Genomic DNA, 23,482 nt, shown 5'->3' with positions numbered 1-23,482 from the left:
CCTCTCACTGAGAGAAGCCTCCCTCCTCACTAGAGAGCTACCAAACAGATAAATGCTGAATCCATATACAAAACAAATGAGACTGGAAGTGAGATACCTTCTTACCCTCCCTTGCAGCTAGAAGTGGCCATTGTGTCCATGTTCTGATCAATGATGTGTACACAGGAAGTCAGCAGGGAGAGTGCTTGTGAAAGTTCTTTCCTTTCCTGACAAAATAGATAGACGCAGCATGCTCTGCTCTTTTACCCCCTACCCTTTCTTCCTTCATTAAATATGACAGTAATTCCTCAAGCTCTGACAGCCATCTTACAACCATGGCTGATGTATTAATTTTCTATTGCCAAATTCCCACAAACTTAATGGCTTAAAAAACATATTCATGGGGCATCTGGGTGGCTCAGGCAGTTAAGCAATCAATTCTTGATTTCAGCTCAGGTCATGATCTGAGTTTCTGAGTTTGAGCCCTGCACTGGGGTCTCTGCTGACAGCTCAAAACCTGCTTGGGATTACCTGTCTCTCCCCCTCCCACACTTGCTCTCTCTCTGTCTCTCTCAAAAATAAATATTTTTAAACCATATTTATTATATTACAATTCTTGAGGTCAGAACTTCTCCAGCTTTTAAAGTCAGCCTTCATCCTTGGCTCATTAGTCCTTCCTCCACCTTCTTGACCAGCAGCAGCATATCTTCAAATCTCTGTTTCTCAGACCTCTGCTTCCATCAACACATTTCTTTCTCTGACTCTAACTCTCCTGCCTTCCTCTTATAAGGACCCTGTGATTACATTGGTCCCACCTGGGTAAACCAGGGTACTCTCTCTGCATCTCAAGATTCTTAACTAAATTGACAAAACCCCTTTTGCAATAGAAATTAATATATTCATAAGTTCTAAGTACTCAGATATGGATATCTTCAAGGGGACTTTACTCTTTCTACCAAAAGTAATAGGCATGATGACCAAAAGCTCAGGATGGTGAAACAAAAAGATGGGAAGAGCCCAGATGCTTGATGACATTTGAATCACAGTACCTGCCCTGACTGGCTACCTCTAGATAATTAAATGCCTTCATTGCTTACATCACCATTAGTCATGTGTTCATTTCCTTGCAGCTGAACACATTCTAACTGGTATATTCCATTCACTGTGAAAGAGTTAACATACTGAATTAAATGAGATTGTGTTTGGGAAAGTGTTTTGTATGCTTTGGTCATACTGAATTCCCTGAAAGCACCATACTGTTTGGCCTTTGAGCAGTTGTTCTTCGTTATTAAACTTTTTTTCCTTTCTATCCTCTGTGATGTCTTACATCACCCCATTCACCTGGCTAACTCATACTCATCATTGTGATCTCTCCTTAAATCCAGCCTACCCAGAAGTCTTCCCCCAATCTATCTCTACTCACTGAAGTTCTGGCTAGGTATCCTGCCTTGGTGTTTCCATGGCAACCTGACCCTCTCCAATCATACTGTTTCTTTCCTATTACAGGCTCCTCAAAGACAGAGACCTGTGGTTGTCTTACTTTTGGCTGGATCTGGATGTTGAAGAATATCATTAGGAATCAGTTTCCCTCTACCCCTCAGATCTGCTCTTCTTACTCTTGGCTTTATTCCCAAGCAGATTCTTCTCAAATGGAACAAGATGGCCACCAGTCGCTTTAGCCTTACCTTTTACCAACTTGGCAACCTAGATGGAAAGAGAGTCTCTCTCTCACGTTAGGTCCAGAAAAAGACCTGGCCTGACTCTCATTGTCCTAAATTGCTCCAGGGCTGGGCCACATACCAACTTGTAGAGCAGAGATATGGAGTCAGCCCCCACAGAACCACAAGAACCAAGAATAAGTGAGGGGAACTTTCACAAAGGAAAACTAAGGCTTTGCTACTAGAAAATGAGCCAATAGATGCTAGACAGGCAAAAACAACTGAAGACCACTAAGAAGGTGATATCTATAATGTTCTTTTCTTGAGCACCTACTATGTACCAGACACCAGGCTGAGTCATTTTTACTCATTCAAAAATATTTGCTGAGCACTTACTAAATGCTAGACATGAGAAGGAAAAAGATATTGTCCCTATTCCCAAAGTACTTAGAATTTGGAGGGAGTTTGCCAGTATTATCTCATGTCATTCTTTCAACAACCACATGATGATGTATTTTATTTATGCCTACCTAACAGATTAAAACATAAAGTGGCATGTAGCACAGAGTGCTTAAGTAACTTGTTCAAAGATTCAAGGTAGTGAGTGGCAGAGCTGGAATTTAAGGTTGATCTGAGAGGTCTAGCCCTAATGTAATATATACCCTGCAAGTATGGATGAGAGATGAAGTGAGAGGGGGTAGCATTGCCCCTAGTGGTCTACAGGGCCAGGGCTATCCCAAGGAATGCTGAGGACAAGACACTTCAATCAAGTTAAAATGAATATTGAGGGCAGGTAGTGAAATGCATCCAAAAGAAGGAAGACAGATTCCTATAATTTGCAGAAATGAAGGGGAATTGGGGAACCAATGAATATTTTATTTCATTTTTAGCATTAAATGATTCCTCATCTTCCCTCTTTGCTCCTTTCCTTATCCTCTACAATCATTAAGTTATAGGACAAAAGAGTTGTAAGATGATTTATTTATTTTTTGTCTTTTTAAAAAAAGTTTATTTATTTTGATAGAGAGAAAGAGAGAGCAAGTGAGGGAGGAGTGGGGGGGGAGGGGGACAGAGTGTCCAAAGCGGCTCTTTTGCTGACCATAGAGAACGCAATATGGGGCTTGAACTCACGAACCATGAGGTCATGACCTGAGTCAAAGTCAGATGCTTAAGAGACTAAGCCACCCAGGCACCCTGGAAGATGATTTAGAGAGCATCTAGTTAAAACCTCTTCATAACCCAAATGGCAGCCAAGGTATCCTTGCCTATTAAGACATAGCAAAATTGACTCAAACTTCTACTTCACCTCCTGTGGAAAATCCAGTGCCTTTCCCAACATCTCTGAAAAGACCTAGAGTTATTCTCATGGCAGTTGCTTCTGGCTCTAACTACTTGGTCTTCTGTGTTTTTGGTCTCTACTCCATATTGCTCCCCCTTTATCTCATTGATTCAAACATGTATTTCGACCCAGTTATATGGGGAAAAAAATCTATCTATCGATCAATCGATCGATGGATCAATAGACTGATAGATAGATATCTGACACTTTGTTTTGCTGAAGAGGTTAAAAGACTTGGCCCAAATCACTCACTTGATGAGAGGCAGGGTTGTGTCAATGAAGTGGGTCTTCCTTCTATTTCATCATTCTGCTCAGTCATCAGACACTTTTGTATAGGGCAGGCTGGGGTAAGAAAACTTAGGTGATGGTGCCCAGTCTTTGGCATATAAATGAAACTCTAAGGGTTTTCCTCAGTCTTCAGTATGCATCAATTAACAATCTATCTTAGCCTGCTTGAGTTGCTATAACAAAATATCACTGGCTGGGCAACTTAAATGACATAAATTTTTTTCTCACAACACTGGAGACTTGAAGTCTCAGATCAAGGTCTGGTAGGGGAGGTTCCTGGTGAGAACTTTCTTCCTGGCTACCTTCTGTGTCTTCAAATGAACTTTCCTCGTCTGTGTGTGTGTGTGTGTGTCTGTGTCTGTGTGTCTGTGTGTAGGAGACACAGAGTGAATCTCTGCTGTCTCTTCCTCTTCTTACAAGGTCGCCAGTCCTATTTGATTAGTGTCCCACCTTTATCTCCTCATTTAACTTTACCTCCTAAGGACTCTATGTCCAAATACAGTCACATTTGGGTTTAGGACTTCAACATATGGATGGGGGGGTGGGGGGGGATGACAGTGTGTCATTTCAGAAAACATTTTAACCTAACTCCCCAAGTCTTTTTGAAGATTTAATTATGAAAATAATGAACTTGGATAAACTCAAGTTTTCATTAGTACAGCAAAAGAACTTGCAAATCACCTAATAACCCTTGAGTGCCTACTATGTATGCCACACACCATTATAAGCACCTTAACTAATTTCATCCTCACACCACCTTAATAGGTAGATACTATTTTAATTCTCATTTTGTAGATGAAGAAATGGAACCTGTCCAACACCACAAAGCTAGTAAGAGGCAAGGCTAGGATTTAAACCCAGATGGTCTGGCTCTAGAGACCATGCTCTTAACCTCAGCTCCATATCACTTATACTTATTACAGTTATTTCCAATTTACTGTGGCAAATAAACAGGGGTATATAAAACAAAATTGGAAAATAATCTCTATATTTATACAGCTTATTCATGTAAACTGCTTAGAATAATAATTTTAAATTAAAATGCAAAAATAGGGGCACCTGGGTGGCTCAGTTGCTTGAGGGTCTAACTCTTGGCTTTGGCTTAGGTCATGATCTCACAGTTTCGTGAGCTCAAGTCCCACATCTGGCTCTGTGCTGACAGCTAGGAGCCTGCTTGGAATTCTCTCCCCCTCTGTCTCGGCCCCTCCCCTGCTCACACCATCTCTGTCTCTCTCAAAATAAATAAACTTTAAAATTGTTTAAAATATTTTTGATACAAAAAAATAGAAGCAATTTTGGGCGTCTGGCTGGCTCAGTTGGAAGAGCATACAACTCTTGATCTTGGGGCCATGAGTTCAAGCCCCACACTGGGTATACAGATTACTCAAATGAATAAACAAATTAAAACTTTAAAAGAATGGATGCATGGGGCACCTGGTGGCTCAGTTGGTTAAGCATCTGACTTTTGATTCCAGCTCAGGTCATGATCTCATACTTCCTGGGTGTGAGCCCTGCGTCAGGCTCTGTGCTGATGGCATAGAACCCAGTTGGAATTCTCCCCTCCCCCCCGCCACCTCTCCTTCTCTCTCAAAATAAACAAACTTTTTTTAAAAAAAAAATGGAAGCAATTGAACATTATCACCAACTCAAGTCAGTAATGCATGAGGAAAGCATCCTTCCTAAAACTTTGGGGAATTCCAGCTACCTACTTATGTCCTGTATAATGGGAACACTGAAATATTGCCAAGCCTTCTCTTTATTAGTAGATAAATTACTGAATTACTAAATTACTGAATTAGAGATCCTTAATATATCCTAATAACACAATTTATTTTGTAAATACCAAGTATAATTGGAAGCAAAACAACCTCCCTGCTAACTAGGATTACCAACTGTCCCAGTTTGTCTGGGATCATCCCTCTCTTCCCATCCAGAAAATCTGTTATCTTCTCTGGAACCAGAAATAACTTTACCCATACAACATAATTTCTCTTTATCTTGTTTTGCTATGTCTTTCATTTTTGGTGTTCGAAAGCCAACAATTCAACTTATTTTGTTTCTTATGGTTTCCTTGTCCTGAGGCAATACATGATGTTCTAGCCTGGAAACAAAAGAGGGACGCAATAAAAAAAAAGAAAGACCAATGGGGCACTTGTGTGCCTCAGTCAGTTAAGCGTCTGACTTCAGCTCAGGTCATGATCTCACAGTTCGTGGGTTTGAGCCCCGTGTCGGGCTCTGTGCTGACAGCTCAGAGCCTGGAGCCTGCTTCAGATTCTGTGTCTCCCTCTCTGTCTGACCCTCCCCTGCTCATGCTGTCTCTCTCTCTCAGAAATAATTAAAACATTAAAAAAATTTAAAAAAGAGGGGCGCCTGGGTGGCTTAGTCGGTTGAGCGTCCGACTTTCGCTTAGGTCATGATCTCGCGGTTCGTGGGTTCGAGCCCCGCGTCGGGCTATGTGCTGACTGCCAGCTCAGAGCCTGGAGCCTGTTTCGGAGTCTGTGTCTCCCTCTCTCTCTGACCCTCCCCTGCTCACGCTGTCTCTCTCTCTCTCTCCTAGAAATTAAAAAAAAAAAAAATTAAAAAAGAAAGACCAAAACATATATTTCTTATTATAAATCATGATATCACACTAAAGGACATATGCTAAGTGAAATAAGCCAGAAATAGAAAGACAAATACTGTTGATTTTGTATATATGTGGCATCTAAAAACCTCAAACTAATGATAGAAGCAGAGAGTAAAAGGGTTGCCAAGACTGGGGGAGAGTGGGAAAAAATGGAGAAATGTTGGTAAAGGATATAAACTTCCAGTTATAAGATGAATACATGCTGGGGGTCTAACCTGCAGCACAGTGATTATAGTTAATACTGTATTGTATACTACAAACCTGCTAAGAGTAAATCTGAAGTGCTCTCACCAAATAAATAAATAAATAAATAAAATATTGCATCACAAGAGTCCAAAAATTATTCATAGGAAACACAATTCTTCTCTGCTGTCAAATCCCCAAATCCATCCAGAGGGATATTTTTCCCAGCTCTAGAAATTAGTCTGGCTTGGTACTGGTCCCCAAGTACCCTAATCAGCTTCACCCTAGTTGTTTATTCTCTCATCTCCCCAAGGCTAGGAAACTTTACATAGTTTGGTCAGGTGAGACTCTTTATCTGTTGTTCCAAAATGAATTGTCAGCGACATGAACTTTTTCCCTGAGTACATAGGCTTTCGACAGGAAAAGACCCCAGTCTCTCTCACAAAGCTTCCTTCCCATGACATTATTTTTTCTTCCTTTAGCATCTTTGCCTTTTAGTATAAGTTTTGTTTTCATCATTTCTGAGTGTAACACATTTCTTTAAAAATAGAACTGTTTGCTTGTTCTGAAACTTAACTTCCACTTGGAGATGACAGGGAATAAGGCTGACCATAATTCTGGGATGACACTTCCAGTGTTTCCTGGTCACAAACCCTTTATGAGACTCTGGATACTCACAATGAGGAGGAGTTCATTTCAAATCCATGGCACTGAAGAAACACAATAGAAAGTTCCAAGCTTCCATTCATGCCTGTGTGGACCCACCCGAATGTAGCTCATACACAGCTAGATGGCAATGGCCCTTCCTCCAGGAGGTATGGACAGAGGAATCCCACACACATCCACCAAAAGAGAGCAAAGTCCCCCTCTCGCCCCACCAATTAAGAATATAAGTGCAGAAACACACAGGACACAGGGACGCAAGGCTGAGGATGTTACACTCCTGACCTGGGCCAATGTAGAACCCATGGCATTATTTTTGCCATGAACTTCAAAACGTCTGTTTTCAAACTCAAGGGCTTAGGGCGCTTGGGTGGTTCAATTGGTTGAATGTCCTCCTCTTTATTTCGGCTCAGGTCCCAATCCCAGGGTCATGGGATGGAGTCCCACTTCGGTCTCTATGTGGAACCTGCTTAAGATTCCTTCTCTCTCTCTCTCTCCCCCCCTCTTTCCCTCACCCCAACTCATGCTATCTTTCTCTATAAATTTAAAACTCAAGAACTAAACAGACGGGTACCTGACTGGCAAAGTGGGTAGAATGTCTGACTCTTGGGGTTGTGAGTTTGAACCTCACCTTGGGTGTAGAGATTATTTAAAAATAAAACTTTTTTTTTTTTTTAGAGAAAGAAAGAGAGAGTGCAAGTGAGTGAAAGGCAGAGAGAGAGAGAGAAGGAGAGAGAGAGAGAGAGAGAGAATCCCACGAAGGGCAGAGAGCAAGCGAGAGAAAAGCAGGGCTCACCCAAAACAGGGCTCGTGTTTACCCAAAGCAGGCCTCATGCTCACCTGAAGAGGGCCATGAACTCACCTGAGGTGGGGCTCAATCTCACCTGATGTGGGATTCGAACTCAGGAACCATAGATCGTGACCTGAGCTGAAGTCATATATTTAACTGACTGAGCCACTCAGGTGTTCTTAAAAATAAAATTTACAAAACAAAAACAAAAACAAAAACAAAAAAACACATCAAACTAAGGAGAGACATTTTTTCTCTATGAATTTCTGCTATAAAAAAATAACAATAGCTAATATACATTATATTTTATAATAATGGTACTACCTCATGGGGTTTTGGTGAGAATTAAATGACATATTAATATGCATAAATTGCCCAGCATAAGTTAGTACTCTACAAGTGTTTGCTGGTCAAGCACTATTATAAGCATTTTACATGCATTTTCACAACCTCATGAGGTAGGTACTACTATTACCCTCTTTTACAGACAAAGACACTAAGTAACAGTAATGTTATATGGGTCACATAGCCAGTAAGTGGCAAAGCTAGATTTCAAACCCAGGCTTTCAAGCCCAAGGGTATAGAAATTACTAAAAAATAATTAGAAAATCTTTTAAAAAGTTCTTTCAGCTTTCTGTATGTTTGAAATTCTCTACGATAAAATGTTGAACATGCTTCCCTAAATATTACTGCAACATAATCGCACCACAAGAACAGACACTGAGGTGATTTTCTTTTTTTAAAGAATCTGTCCTATTTAGCATCCCATATGACACATATTTAATCGCTAAATTGTATAGGATAGGAAAAGTGCTATGGGGCTCTGAAATAAGAGCAAGCACAGTGGACTAGTCCAAAGACCTCACAGAAATCTAAAAGGCATGTCATTGTGAGTTCCATTTCTATGGATTGTGGCAAATAAAGAACAAAGGAAGAAGACTAAATATACCATACTAACCACAGAGAATGAATCAGTAGAAGGCCTCAGTGCTGATAATCAAGGAATCAACATTTTTTTTAAGTTTATTTATTTATTTTGAAAGAGTAGAAAAACTGTGACATGAGCAGGTAAGGGCCAGAGAGAGAGAGGGAGAGAGAGAGAGAGAGAGAGAGAGAGAGAGAACCCCAAGCCGACTCCTCACTGTCAGTGCAGAGACAGGGGGCTCAGATTTACAAACCATGAGATCATGACCTGAGCGGAAATCCAGAGTCCGACCCAAATGCCCCATGAATCAACATTTTTTCAGGAGGGAAGTTAGAAGCTGAATGCAAATTATGTGTGCAAATATTTAGACTGTATCCTTGGGCTATTAGTGTGAATTTATTAATAAGAAAAGCTAACATTTATTGAATGCTGATACATTTAGGACTATTCTAAACATTTTACATGTATTAATTCATTTAATCCTCTCAACCATGAGAGTAGGTTCTATTATTGTTCTCATTTTACAGATAACTAAGGCACAGAGAGTTTAAGTAACTTGCATAAGATAACACAGCTGAAAAGTGATGAATCCCAAATTTGAAATTAGGCAAATTCATTTCTACCCCTGTGCTCTTAACCACTTCCTTACCCTGTCTTTTGTTAGGGTTTTAAGCAGAACTGCTTCATAATCTTTCTCTTTCCCACCTACTTTAGAACCAGTTGAGAAGTAGACATAGGAGTCAAAGATAACAAATGTTATTTTTACTTCAAATGAAATCTGCATTAAGTGATGTGCAACCAAGTGAACTTGCTAATAGTGGCTGAACTAGTTAGATTTACCTACCTAGTCATGGGGAGAACTAAACAGCTGTAGGTCTCAACCACAAGTAAGATCATGTTTCACTAAGGTCATGGCATGACAGAGACTGAAACCAAATTCATCCTCTCTGAGAGCAGGCAAATCCAAAATGTGTAGGAGTGGCTGATCCACAAATGTTCATTTCCTTCTTCTAAACTGACTAATCATGGGCCCCTGGATGACTCAGTTAAACATCAGACTTGATTTTGGTTCAGGGCATGATCTCACAGTTCATGAGTTCAAGCCCCACATAGGGCTCTGTGCTGACAGCAAAAGCCTGCTTCGGAGTCTCTGTCTCCCTCTGTCTTGGTCTCTCTCTCTGCCCCTCTGCCCCCCCCACTCAAGAATAAAAAACAGGGGTGCCTGGGTGGATCAGTCAGTTAAGCATCTGACTTCTGCTCAGGTCATGATCTCGTGGTTCATGAGTTTGAGCCCTGCATTGGCCTCTGCACTAGTGGTTCAGAGCCTGCTTGGGATTCTCTCTCTTTCTCTCTCTGCTCCTTCCCCACTTGAGCTCTAAATAAATAAATAAAATTTATATTAAAAGATTAATCAGGCAAGACCTCCTTCCTCCCTCAGAGGGGAGTAAATAATAGGGAAAGGTTCACATGTCCTTCCGATGGAAATTCTTCCCCATGGCAATAATAGGAAATAAGTATTTTCTCACCCAGAACTTCTTAGTTTTTAAATTCAGCCTTATAAGAAGAAAACATACTGGCTTCACACCACATGAGTAATGTGAAGGTTTCCCAGAAAGTGTATATAATATTTGAAACTGAGGTATCCTTCAGAGAGCCTGGAATATAGAAATCTAAGTAGAGGGGAGCCTGGGTGGCTTAGTCAGTTAAGCGTCCGACTTTCACTTAGGTCATGATCTTGTGGTTCGTGGGTTCGAGCCCTGCGTCGGGCTCTGTGCTGACTGCCAGCTCAGAGCCTGGAGCCTATTTCAGAGTCTGTGTCTCCCTCTCTCTCTGACCCTCTCCTGCTCACGCTGTCTCTCTCTCTCTCCTAGAAATAAATAAAAATATTAAGAAAGAAAGAAAGAAAGAAAGAAAGAAAGAAAGAAAGAAAGAAAGAAAGAAAGAAATCTAAGTAGAAGAACTCTCCCCAAAGCAGTATCTAATTGGGATAATCCACTTAAAGCACTAAGCACATTTCCTGGTTTGTAGGCAATTAATCAATTTCTTAGCTTCTATCATTATTATTATTGTGATTGTTGTTCTGTACACAGCTAAAATTCACTTTCTGTGTGAAAACAGAGTAAAAACATTTAAATGGCTGGCCAAGTCTTGTCCAGAATACAGAAACATTTTACATTTTATGGCACCGTGAATTTTGCAGAGCGCTTTAACATATATTATCTCATTTGATTCCCAGAACAACCCTGGTAAGGCAGATATTATAATGGAAATTGCATTTTGTGCAGGAGTTAGATTGTGAAGTAACATGTAAGGCAAAAAATCAAATATAACAAAAATTAGTCACAAAATCCCTTAAAAGTTGCCCTTACAATATACAAGCACACAATCTCTCCATTAATCTAATTGATTTTCCTCCATTGCTAGAACGGTCTTATGTGTCTTTGGTTGAACTCTAAATGTAATAACTAGCTTGCATTTAGGGGCCATGTTGTACAAAAAGATAAGGACAGTGTATTTAAACACTGATATTTCATCCCATTTTCTGTAGTAAGATGTTCACATTATAAGATACATAAGGGAACTGAAACTAACTGTGGAAACAGCAACTTCATGCCACCCTTACATTTCCCTGTGTCCCATGCTCATTGAATAGAATTAATGGCAGCTTCACATTTAAATGGTTTTTCATTCTTTCTTTCTCATACTTTTTAAGTAATGTTTGCTTTAATTTGAATAAACTAAATAGATATATGTCTCAACTAAATTATCATAATTTGAGGTTTCAAGTGACTTAGTCACAATCACCAGGCAGCAAAACCTAATCAGTCTGGTTTCTATCACATCTTTCTTTAAATATATGATATCACATCCTCCCATTAGCCAGATAATATAACTGAGGTGATCTTTACAAGCTCAAAATTAGGTGTTTGCCTGATCAGATCCAATCTAGGCAGACAGTGACTTCTGCCAGTGAAATCTTAGTGCAGATCCAGAAGAATGTTAAAATTAGTCTACCTAGACCAGAGCTCAGCAAAGACATAAGGCACATGTCCTTGTTCTTGTGAAAGTGCTATCATATCTTTAATGACTATTGTCAAGACCTCTCACCCACAAGACTGAAAAATACCCTGAAAGTGAAAAAGTGATTTACCAAGTGGCACTACAGAGTAAATTGTTTCACATTTGTTAAGTTGTGGGAACACAAAAATGATACCTCGCTCAAACAGATGGAAGGGACAGTGGTATCAGCAACTTCATTTTTAAATATGAAATGTGACAACTATTGGTATATGATAGCAAAGAAGAAAATAAAGGTAGCCCCATGAAAATATGACCGCTATAAAATCAGCAAAACTGTAAAGTAATAATAACCATCATTTTTTAAACTTTTATTTGCATTTATTTTATGCAGAATTTACTCCCGGGCCATAAGTTTTTGTTTCTTCAGTTTCTTCTAGGATATATTTTCCTTCTGAGCAACATCCTCTCTGGTTTAGGAACAATCTGCTCTTTTTCAGTAAGGATTATCTCAATGTGGCAGGGAGAACTCACGTATGGGTTAATCCTACCATGAACCCTGTAAATTCTATGCCATATCTTGAGGGCTTTGTTCACCTAGATGTGCTCAATGACTAGAGAATCTACATCTAAACCCTGAGGTTCAGCATTACTCTCTGCATTTTTAAGCATGTGCAGTAAATATTCAGCACTCTTTTTGGGGCACCAACCCTATGTCCAGCCCAACTGTTGGCCTGGGCACACCTCCCAACTCCACCATTGTAGCCACAGAATGGCATATGTTGCTTCTGCAAAGTGGCGTCTTTCAGATAGTTGGTGGCTTTTTGGATATGCATACCCTTGATGGCCTGGACAGTTTCACGTGTATTCTTAAAAGTGAACGTAAAGATTTGGACCTCTTTTTTTTTAATGTTTATTTTTCAGAAAGAGAGAGAGAGAGCGAGAGAGAGCGAGTGTGTGCACAAGTGTAAGAGGGGCAGAGAGGGAGACCTAGAAACCGAAGCAGGCTTTAGGCTCTGAGCTGTCAGCACAGAGCCCAGCGTGGGGCTCGAACCCATTAGCTGTGAGATCATGACCTGAGCCAAAGTTGGACACTTAACTGACTGAGCCACCGAGGTGCCCCTTGAACCTCTTGATTGAATAATTTCATAGGTTTTTCTGGGTAAAGTGAATAGTGAACCATTTCCAGAGATCATCTCAGGCTACTTAGGGGAAGAGCAATAACCATCACTTTTGAGCACTCTAAATACATTATCAGAGTAAATCTTCATAGTATGGTCCCCATTTTATAGATCAGAAAACGATTCAGAGAGACTAAATAACTTTGATGAAAATTACATTTAGGAATTGGCAGAGCCAGGATTTGATCCTAGGACTATCATATCCAAAGCCCATACTTTTTCCAGAATATCATTCTATACCTCAAATAATAAACCCTCCTTAGCAAGGGAATCAATTTTGAAAATACAGTATAGCCATCTCTTACACAGTAAGTTTTTAGCTCTCAGAATGTAATGAAGTTTTTCCTCACACTTCATCTCATTTATGTAAAAAATTTTTAAAGCAAAAAGTGTAACCCGTTAAGTATGTATATTGAATATACTGTACTAAAATCATGGCTTCCAAAGTGGAGGGTGGATTCACTCACAGTATCCTATAGGGGGTAGCTTCAATTTATTCATGGGGCTTTGTGGATGATGGTAGTAGAGAGGGGTGATTCAGTCCCCTACCCTAAACTACAAGATATACTACCAGTATCAGAGTAAAGGAGTAATCAACCTGTTAGAGGTTTGAATGACAGATGTCATGGAAAAATAGATATCTTAAGACAAAAGTGAAATTAAGTTTTAAAAAAATCTCTAGGAGTGCCTGGGTGGCTCAGTCTGTTAAACGGTCAACTTTAGCTCAGGTCATGATCTCGTGGTCAGTGAGTTCAAGCCCTGCATCAGGCTCTGTGCTGACAGCTCAGAGCCCGGAGCCTGCTTTGGATTCTGTGTCTCCTCTCTCTGCCCCTCCCCTGCTCAAGGTCTGTCTCTCTCTATCTCAAAAATAAATAAACGTTAAAAAATTTTATTAAATATCTCTAAATTTTTAAACTGTTACTCAAAAAGATCTGTTAGCTAAAAATTTGAAATGATAGTTATAATACTATAATTCTTCTCTTTCAGCTAAATTTTCAATAGTAATCTTTAGGTGGGCAAATACAGAGTCCACCAAATACTTCCAAGTTCAATGTCAGGACGAGGACTAAGAATTAGTCTTGTCTTTTAATCCAATCTATTAATACTTACACTCGATTCCCTCCAGCAACAAGAGCAACTTTATCATAAAGTCATAATTCCTGATGTATGTGGAAAGATGATGCTGTTGAAGTACCATCAATAAAGCAGATATTTCACAGTGGTTGTGATTAATTTGTGCTGATCTTGGTACCACCTTGCTCTTGTAACCAACATTTACATTTGCAAGATGGTAGAATTTGAGAGATGGCTTACTGATATAATCTATAACAATGGCATAGAAGAAGCTAACTGGGCTCTATAAAGACTAAATCAACAGAGACCACACTCACTAGATATAAATTTGTGGAAAAAAAATTGCATTAAATGTATAGAGCTAAAGAGCATGTTATCTTGATCCCAGTTGGAGGGCAATAGCCAAAAAATCTGGGATTTATCTTCTTTTTTCTTTATATTAAATAGTAGAATCCATATAAATATGTATCAGAGAAGATATCTAGTTTCATATGGTTGGGATGACTGCCAGGTAAGAGGTAACTATTATGCCAATGGTTACAGTAATGGAAAATAAATTAAATGACTTAGCTTTTAAAAGAATTTTTTATAGTTTATTTATTTTTTGAGACAGAGAGAGAGGGACACACAGAATCTGAAACAGGCTCCAGGCTCTGAGCTGCCAGCACAGAATCTGATGCGGGGCTTGAACCCACGAACCGCGAGATCATGACCTGAGCCAAAGTCGGACGCTTTACTGACTGAACCACCCAGGCACCCCTGATTTAGCTTTTTTGAAATGCTTTTCTTGGGGGCACCTGGGTGGATCAGTCAGTTAAACATCTGACTTCGGCCCAGGTTATGACCTCACATTTCACGGGCTCAAGCCCTGAGTCTGGTTCTATGCTGACAGCGTGGATCCTGCTTGGGATTCTCTCTCTGTCCCTTCCCCCATACTCTCTCTCCCTCTCAAAAATAAATAAACATTCAAAAAAATTCAAAATGCTCTTTTTTTCTGGTTAAAATAAAGAACATGAAATTCTAACAACCAACCATCTCATAAGACTTTTACTGCCAGTATTGCCTGAAATCAATCCTAGGGGAGGTGGTAGCTAGGGCTCTCCAAGTGGTCTCAGAACAAGGGCCCTGGACAGCCCTGGAAGATGTATACTGAATACAGAACACTGATGCTGTCTCAGAGTTTTAGCTTTTGCTCACTTTCCCCCACAAACAGTAGTTTTAATGTAAAAGCCAAATCACAGTGAGTTCTTTATTGTTTCTAGATAAAGAAACCCAACACATGATAATATGATCATCTTAGAAGGTCATCTTTAGTATTTTTTAAAGATGTTTTCATTATTTCTGAGAGAGAGAGAGAAACCGAGTGCAAGTGGGGGAAAGGCAGAGAGAGAGAGGGAGACACAGAATCCAAAGCAGGCTCCAGGCTCTGAACTGTCAGCACCAGAGCCCGATGCAGGGTTCGAACGCATGAACTATGAGATCATGGCCTAAGCCGAAGTCAGATGCTTAATCAACTGAGCCACCCAAGTGCCCCATTAGGTCATCTTTAATATTAAAATCTAAGCAAATGACTCTCCAAACCTCTATATTTTACTAAGGAAATAAAAGGGTTCTACAAAAGACAGTGTAACTGTCTAATGTTTGGCAAGGTTTGATTCCTCTTTTACTGGAAGAATTGAAGCATAAGCTGGCTAAAAACTGAGGTACCTTAGAAGGGGTTTCCTTATTAGGTTGAAGGTGGAACTGTCTGATGGTATGTATGCCAGTCAGGAGAAGGCAGAGAAAACAGCAGAGAAAGTACTCCAGAAAATCTAATTACACTATGAATGTGACATGATTTTATACCTTTTAGATCTCTAATAAATGTTTTTAAAATTCCTTCATTTAAAATGTTAACATGGTGTTTATAAAAGCATTATCATAAAGAAGGGTTCTCAAGAAAAGGAATGGGAAGAAAACGGTCCCCCAAACTCTTGAGATCAATCAACAACCTTTCTCATGCTCATCCCCATGGTCCTCTGTTGTTATTTGCTACACAAATAATTTTTTTTTTTTTGCTACACAAATAATTTTAGTTGTCCCTTTTGTGCTCAGCAATGTTAGACAGTAAGAAACTCACAAGGCATCAATGACAAAGCTTCATTAGTTGGCACAGTGGGCTCCGACCAGACTCGACTAACCTGAGCTGGGATCTAAGGTTTCCCGGAGGAGGCGCTGCCTCCTAGTTGGAGTTTGAGAGCAAAGAGAACATTAAGCTTTTGGGGTTGCTCTGGCCGTGATAGCAAAGCTTCTGCGATACCAGGCATACACCCCTTGCATAAAAGGGTAACGGGCAAAATATGTTGTTGATCTTTGGGAGAAAACTGAGTCTCGCTTACCATTTGTCGAGAGGAGAGAGTGGAAGGGATGGAGTAAGGAAAAGAAGCAAAGCTCCCCTCTTCAATAAGGCGTGCACTGCAGCCCCTGTTGACAGATCCATCCCGGAAGGAGCGTTCCAGACGCCCAGGTCCGCGGACGAGAGAGCGCCCGGGGACGGGAATGGCCAGGAGAACTTGCTGCGCATTGGCGGCCAGGCAAACAGGACCGACTTGGTGGCACTTGGGTCTGTCCGTCACCCAGCCAGCTCTCCAGAGTCCTCCCGATTCTCCTCTTAAGACTCGCCATAAATAAATAAATAAATAAATAAATAAATAAATAAATAAATAAAAAATAAATTAAATTAAAAAAATTNNNTACCTAGAACGTAGTAAACTTGCTCTTGGTTTCCCAGAGATCCCAGGGTGGGGCTTCCAGGCCGCCCGGCCGGCACTGGCTTCGCGTCGCAGGCTTCCCTAAGCGCCTGCAAGTGGGGCGCCGCAGGAGAGGGAGGGGAGGAGAGCCCCCCCCCCGCGCCCTCCGCTGCCCCCACCCCTGCAGCAGGCACCTTTTACCGATGGGTTTTCTCCCTAATTAATTCAAATTCTCTTCTTCCCTCCCTTCAGACAGGGGGAGCTGGAGTCCCGCAGGCCGAGCCCTCCTGGTTTGCGCAAAGGTGGACCCAGAATAGGGGGCGGGGGGACCGAATGTGACCCCAGAGTGCTGTGGCTGGGCCGCTGACCTGCCGGGTGGAGGGACGTGCGGGCCTGCAGTTCCCGCCTTCTTTCTTGCCCTCCCAAATCACAAGTCAAGAAGGAACTCTAACCCTCGGTCCCCGGAGAACCGCCCTGTGCTGCGCTGGTGGTGCACCGGAGGCTGCCTCGGCCGGGCCGCGGAACCACCCCGCGGTCGAGGTCTCCGGCCTTCCGGGAGCGGGATTCAGGGATCCCGCTCGGCCCAACGCTTCTCTGTGTGTGTGTGTTTCCTTTTCTCTGCGCTTCCCAACCTTCTTTGGCCCAGGCTTCTTCGCTGTTTTCCTTTCCTCAAATGGAACATCCTTCCTAGGTGGAGAACACTTTTTCCTCCTGAGTGTTTCCATAGCTTACACTCGGGCTGCTGAGTGACCTTAGGGAAGTCACAGCACCTTCTGGGCCTGTGTGAAAAGAGGGGAGGACGTTCTGTGAAAAGACTGGTTTTTCAGAAGATACCTCCGAAATTCAGCCCGGGAGGACTCAGACCCGGGAATGAAGGGGTTCCCTCCTCCTCCCCACCTTGCCACTAACAGACAAAGCTGTGTGCATCAGCACAATGTCATCTGGAAAAGAAGGTCTTTGAGTACACGTTTTATATTAAATGGGGGAGGGGATTAATTTAATTCTTATTTTGAGAAATTCTGATGTAAGACACCCCCTCGGGAAATAAATATAAGATGACAGTGCTTTCTTAAGACTTCATGGCTGATTTTGCAACATTTCTTTTCAAATTTTATTCTGTGCAACCGCCCCCTTGGTTGGTCTTGCTCCTGGGGAGCAAAGAACGGCCTGTACATTCCTAAGAGGGCAAGGGGAGGGGGTGGGGATAAGAGAGAGGTTGGCTCTGGGTATAACTCTGCCAACTGTTGAGGGGAAGCAAAGGGACGGTGGTCTTTCACACGTGTTTAGGATCTAGTTACCTTTAATTCTCCCAGGAGCCCATGTCTTGTGCTAATGGGCGTCTGTCAGCAGAGGGCTCGTGTTTCCCCACTTGCCTCGGAGAGTGGAAGCAAACGGGCAAACAGCAAAGTGGACTGCTCAGCCAGAAAGAAGTATGCCAGGCCTCTGGAGCTGGCAGTAAGGGCCTCTCCTCAGGCCTAAGGCATGGAAGGGCTCAAGGCCAGCAGGAGACTGCACCTTGTAAAAGCCCCTTCTGACCAGCCTCTTTTCCTCCCAGGTAGGTAGCAGGGAGCTGGAATAGGTTCTGCGACCCTTCTTAGGTGAACCGACTTTTCACACCTAAAACCAAGTTTTTCCAAAACCAAGCCAAATACCGCTGGTGTTTCAAACAGAGTTGTTTCTTTGTCCGGAAGGCATTAAAAAATACCAAGCAAACTCCTTACATTCCCCTTGGCTCCTTTCAGTTTGTAAAACATTTTTTACTGACACCAGCTCACCTAATCCTGCAAGCTCAAGCATCAGATAGACTCCTCATTCTCATTGTAGAGGTAAGGAAAGACTCAAAGAAACCAAGCAGCTTGTCCAAGGCCACAGCCACAAAATGCCTAATCCCTGATTGAAACCCCTTTTGCAAGGCCTCTCAATTCCATTGCTTACTGTCATTCCCCTCCCACCCTACCCCTGCCCATGACTGGCCCTGGGCACCCGGAGAATGTTTTCAAACCCTTCCCCACCCCAGTAAGGAGGGCATTGACTAATTCATGCAGCGGTTTGCCACCATCACAGACACAGGTGGAGTCCAATGAACACATTAGCTTTGGAATTGGCTTTTAGATCACATTTTGTTCTGGACCGTACTTCAAGGAACCCACGTTAAAACGACCCCCTCTCCTTTCACCCATGGGCCATTCATGTTCCCCTTACTGCCAAGACCTTTCCTATAAACCATGTAAAATAAATAACCTCAAATATAACTCTTAATTGCTTCCAAGTCGATGTTTCCTCATCACTAAACTTTATTGCTTCCCAATCTTTAAGATAAACTTCCCTCGGGACTCTGTCCCTTTCAGGAGACAGGCTGAAAAAAGCAGCCTCTCCGGGATTCCACCTCGATGTCCCAGGCCCGGAGGATGAACAAAGGTGTCAGGGTGCTCCCAGGCTGCGAGGAAAGGAAGGAGAAGCCTCGGAGGGCTGGGGCTAAACTCCCGGAGACAAAACGGGTAAGTTTTCCATCTGTTCGTCGCCCCCTACAGGCTGCATCCGCCATCGCAGCGAGAGCCCATCATAGCCCGTGCAAGTATTTTTGCTCTAGCTAGGTTCACATTTCCCTGGACCTCCGGGTTCACCCTCCATTCTCGGAGGGACTGCGTGCGGGGGCTCCACTCAGGGACTCAGCTCTGGAGAAGTTCTAAGGACTACAGGCCTCGGAACGGGATTGACATTCTAGAAATGAGTGCTGGAGGAAGTGGAAACCAGTTTAAATTCGTTTAGCCAAAAGCTAAAATTCTCTCCCATAAAAATCAACCCCCTTCCTTTTTCTTTTTTTTTATTACAAATAAACCTGCCTAAGTGGAATAAAAAGTGGATATCAGTGTTGCCTTTAAAGCTCCATGTAAAGGGGGGTTTCAGTGTCTTTCGTCGCTGGTGCCAGTGTTCATACCAAATGTGAGTTTCAACCCTCCCCCCACCAAATGCTTACGTTCATTATGTATATTTGCATTTTCCCTTCTGCTCTAAGCCTTCGTGGTTTAACAAGCTTAAAACAAAAAGAGCTTTCCAAAGGGGGTACAGCCAGGTCTAGCTCCCAGACATCTGCCAGCACTTTAAACAGCCGCTGGCCGGCTTGGGGTCTGGATCTGAGTTTCCTATTCTTCAAGAAATAAAAGGAAGGGGTCCATCTCCAGGCTCCAGTTCAAGGCTGAGAAGTAGCTAGAAGAAAAGTTGACGGCGGATCTCTGCTCCCCTTCTCCCTGCCGCCTCATGCATCGCTGGAAAAAGCCCTGCGGATCTCAAGCGGCGGCTTGTGGCGGAGTGTCAAGCTGCGGGCTCAGGCTCGGCCGGTATTGCTGCTATGCGTGGAAATATGAGCGAGTAATTTTATAAGTAACAAAGGATCAGGGATGGAATGAGGCCTCTGTTATCCAATGTCATTTAGAAGCCTTGGATCAGCAGCTTCTTGAGGCTAAAAGTGAATTCAAGAAGCCCTGCCTTTCCCTTTTCCCAGGGGTGTCAGCTAAAATTAGAAATAACCTCTATGTGTTTGCACAAATCATGTACCATTTGCTGTTTGTGTAAAAACCGATTAGCCAGACACAACTGTGAAACAACTTGTTACTTTTATAGCTGCAACACACAAACAAATTTAGATCCGTTTAGTTTTCCTTGTAAAAGGAGATTAGAGGAGACTGTGTGGTCCATAATCTCTTCTCCGTGAAGGTTACTGTTGCTTCTTTCGGCCGCAGTTGATTATCAGGTTCTTGTTTATCAAGCTAAACTATCTCACCCCCGGCAGCTTGTTTTATTTTAGGACCCTGATCCAGAAGGAATGTTTACTCAGGACACAATAATGTTTACTGTTTACCAGGAAAACAGATTCGGTATTTTCGAGGACACGTCTTTCAAAGAGACTCCGTGGCCCACGCCTACAGCAGAGAAATAAAGCTGGATCTGAAGCCGGGAGGCATCTCCACACCAAGAGGCGAGGTGGACGCCGCTGACAGGGACTGGCTGTGTTTTGCAAGCAGGACGCGCAGAGGGCCGAGCTGACAGCACTGCTCCCCGTTTCAGTTTTAAAAAGCGATTTTGCATAAGTAATTGTAACAGCTAAATTAATTACAAAATAATTAGAATTGATGCCGTTTGAGGATATGTTGGTGGTGATGGGAAACGGCTTCCCGTGTCTAGATGTTTTCTTTCTACCTTAATACTTTTAAGGTTGCAACATCTAAAATGCATATTAAAAATAATCTAGGAGGACATATCCCCATTCCTGCCCTATGATCTCTCATTTCACACTAACCTAGCCTAAGTGTATTAAAAAAAAAAAAAGACTTTAAAAATGGGATGATGTGCACCTGTTCTTAGAAGGGTGTTAAGGCTACTATGCCTTGGTCTTCCGAACACGGAACACTACGGGTTGGAGGGAGAGGAGGCATTCATAGGAATCCTTCAGAAATCAAAATTATGTTCTGGATTTATTACTGCCATAGAAAAGACGTATATTATTTGAAAATATTATGAAAGAATAAGACAACTATGTATTATTGATCAGGTTAATATAGACAGTACAATTCCACTGCAAAAATTAAACTGCCATGACATATATTTTTAAAAAATCAACTGAATTTATTTACCATTTCCACGAGGGGAATGAAAATAATTTCAAAAATTTAAGATTTAAGTGCTAAAATGAGGGGATGTTTGTGATTTACATTCTTTTGAAAGAATAATTGAAATGACCAAGGACTCTCATGGAAAACAGAAGTCTGGTATTTAAAAAAAAAATTAAAAACATTGTGCTGTTTAGACTTAGGGTGTTTTTTTTTTAATGGCAGCTTATTTTATCTATAGAAATATCTGGTTATTCAGACTTAATGGGTTGGTATGAACAAGATCGTCACCCAAATTCCAATTTTATGTAAAAACTAACAGAAAAAAATTAATATGATTTAAATTAGGCATATTCTTTCCTTTCTCCAATTAAATTTTCCTTACACTCAAATTTTGCATAGCTAAGTTTGAAAGGGTTATCGCTTGAAACTCCTCAAATTTCTGGGAAAGATAAAATGCAAATACAATTTTAAAATATTGTCATTTACTTCAGACCTCTAAATAAAACACTAGGGTAAGCATTTTAAAAATTTATTTACAAAGTTGTGTACAACACGATGGAATAACATTTAGAATACCATATATATTCATTCATATATAAACAGACTTTTATAATAGAATGACACTTTTTGCCTTTTGAAAATTTTTTTATATTTAAAATCTCCCAACGTCTCTATACATTTTCTTCTCACATAAAACTGCGGAGAGTGAACCTTCAAAAAAAATGAAAGTTCAGAGCTCTAAATCTACTGAATTTGTGGTTTTTTTTCTTAAAAAAATAAGAACCCCAAAAGGAAAGTCAATAATTTTTATACAAATATGTACAAAGAATTTCCCTCCCATCCCCACGGTACTGAGAGCAAGAGCCGTCGGGGTACATTTTTGGAAAATTCGGTTTTTCGGTTTTACCTGTACAGAAAGCTATTCCCGGCGGGCGTGCGGCGAGAGTTTGCTCCGCCAGCCTAGGTGTGCGCAAGGGGGTGGAGGCCGCAGAAGGTCGGCGTGGAGGGGTCGGGGGGGAGGAAATGGAGGAGAGGCAGAGTCAGGGATTGGGGAGGGGGGCCGGGCCCGGGGCGGGGCGCGCCGACTAGAAGGGCAGCCACCGCCCGGGGCAGCCGCCCGGCCCTCGGTCCCGGCCGCCGGCACGTCCCTATTGAGCTGGCCATTTGGCTTGCGCTGCAGCGGCGGCAGCAGCGGCGGCCGAGGCTGCTGGCTGCAGGAACTGTCCAGAGAGCGGCACGCTCAGGATGGGCGCGATGGTGGCCGTCGTCCGGCTNCCCAAGCTCTGCATCATGAGCGCCGTCTGCTCGCGCAGGTGCTCCTGCTGGTGGCGCTTGAAGCGTTTCCGGCGCCGCAGGAAGCTGCCGTTGTCGAACATGTCCTCGGACTGCGGGTCCAGGGTCCAGTAGTTGCCCTTGCCCGGGTTGCCAGGCTCGCGGGGGATCTTGACAAAGCAGTCGTTGAGCGAGAGGTTGTGGCGGATACTGTTCTGCCAGGCGGGGAACTTCTCCCGGTAGTAGGGGAAGCGGTTGCTGATGAACTCGCAGATGCCGCTCAGGGTCAGCTTCTTCTGCGGACTCTGCAGGATGGCCATAGTGATGAGCGCGATGTACGAGTAGGGCGGCTTCACCAGGCTGTTCTTGGGCTTGCTGGGGGCCAGGCCTGCCGCCGCCCCCCTCCCCGAGCCGGGCCCGCCGCCGCTCCCGCCGCCCTCCTCGCTGCCAGCGCCACCCTTGCAGCCGTCAGCTTCGGAAGCGCCTGCCTCGCCCCCTGGCCCAGCCCCGGCTCCGGCCGCCTCTTTGGGCAATGCCAGGGGCTGCTGGTGCGGAGGCTGAGGCTGCCCGTGGTGGGGTACCGCTGGCGTCACCTCGTCCGCCTCGTCCAGGCGCAGCTCCGGCGGCCCCACGGGGCTGTCGCAGCCCGCGTCGCTGTCCTTCTCCTCGAGCCCGTCGTCGCCCTCGCCCACCACATCGATGTCCACGTCCTCGGCCGTCAGCACCGTCTGGCCGGACATGTCGCTGGCGCTGCCGCCGCCGGAGAGGGTCATCCCTCCTCGGGGTTGGTGGCGGCGGCGGGGAACGAGCAGCGGACGATGGGAGTCGCCAGGGGCTGCCGCCGAGCTCAGGGGAAGGGGGTTTTGGGTGCTCTGGAAAGGTGGGAGAGGGGAGGGGGACGTAGGTGGTTCGGGGCCCTCCCGGCTGGGCTCACACTCGGCAGCCCGGCATCGCGCGGCGCGGGCGCTGCCGTCCGCCCCCCGCGGCCGTGCTCCTCCAACTCCTGCGGCCCCTGGCTCTCGGCACTAGGCGCTCGATGCCGCTCCTGGCCACGGCGGCTTCTCCACGCCGCGCCCCTCACGTCGCCCGCCTTCCTCGGCCTCTGGCCCGGGCGTGGAGACCCAGAGCGGTGCCGGCGGGCGCGGGA

The 23,482-nt window shown here is 43.4% G+C and overlaps 1 protein-coding gene across 1 annotated transcript; it reads right to left on the bottom strand.

The window, feature by feature from the left end:
• Window positions 1-22,211: 22,211 nt before the first annotated feature.
• On the bottom strand, window positions 22,212-23,108 carry FOXD3 (forkhead box D3). Its single transcript, XM_077768125.1, has one exon. The coding sequence runs from the start codon at window positions 23,106-23,108 to the stop codon at window positions 22,212-22,214; it is 897 nt and encodes a 298-aa protein (XP_077624251.1).
• Window positions 23,109-23,482: the final 374 nt, after the last annotated feature.

This window comes from Crocuta crocuta, unplaced genomic scaffold (genome assembly GCF_008692635.1).
Source record: "Crocuta crocuta isolate KB4526 unplaced genomic scaffold, BGI_CrCroc_1.0 scaffold85, whole genome shotgun sequence".
NCBI classification, from domain to species: domain Eukaryota; kingdom Metazoa; phylum Chordata; class Mammalia; order Carnivora; family Hyaenidae; genus Crocuta; species Crocuta crocuta.
This window is presented reverse-complemented; position numbering and strand designations above follow the sequence as displayed.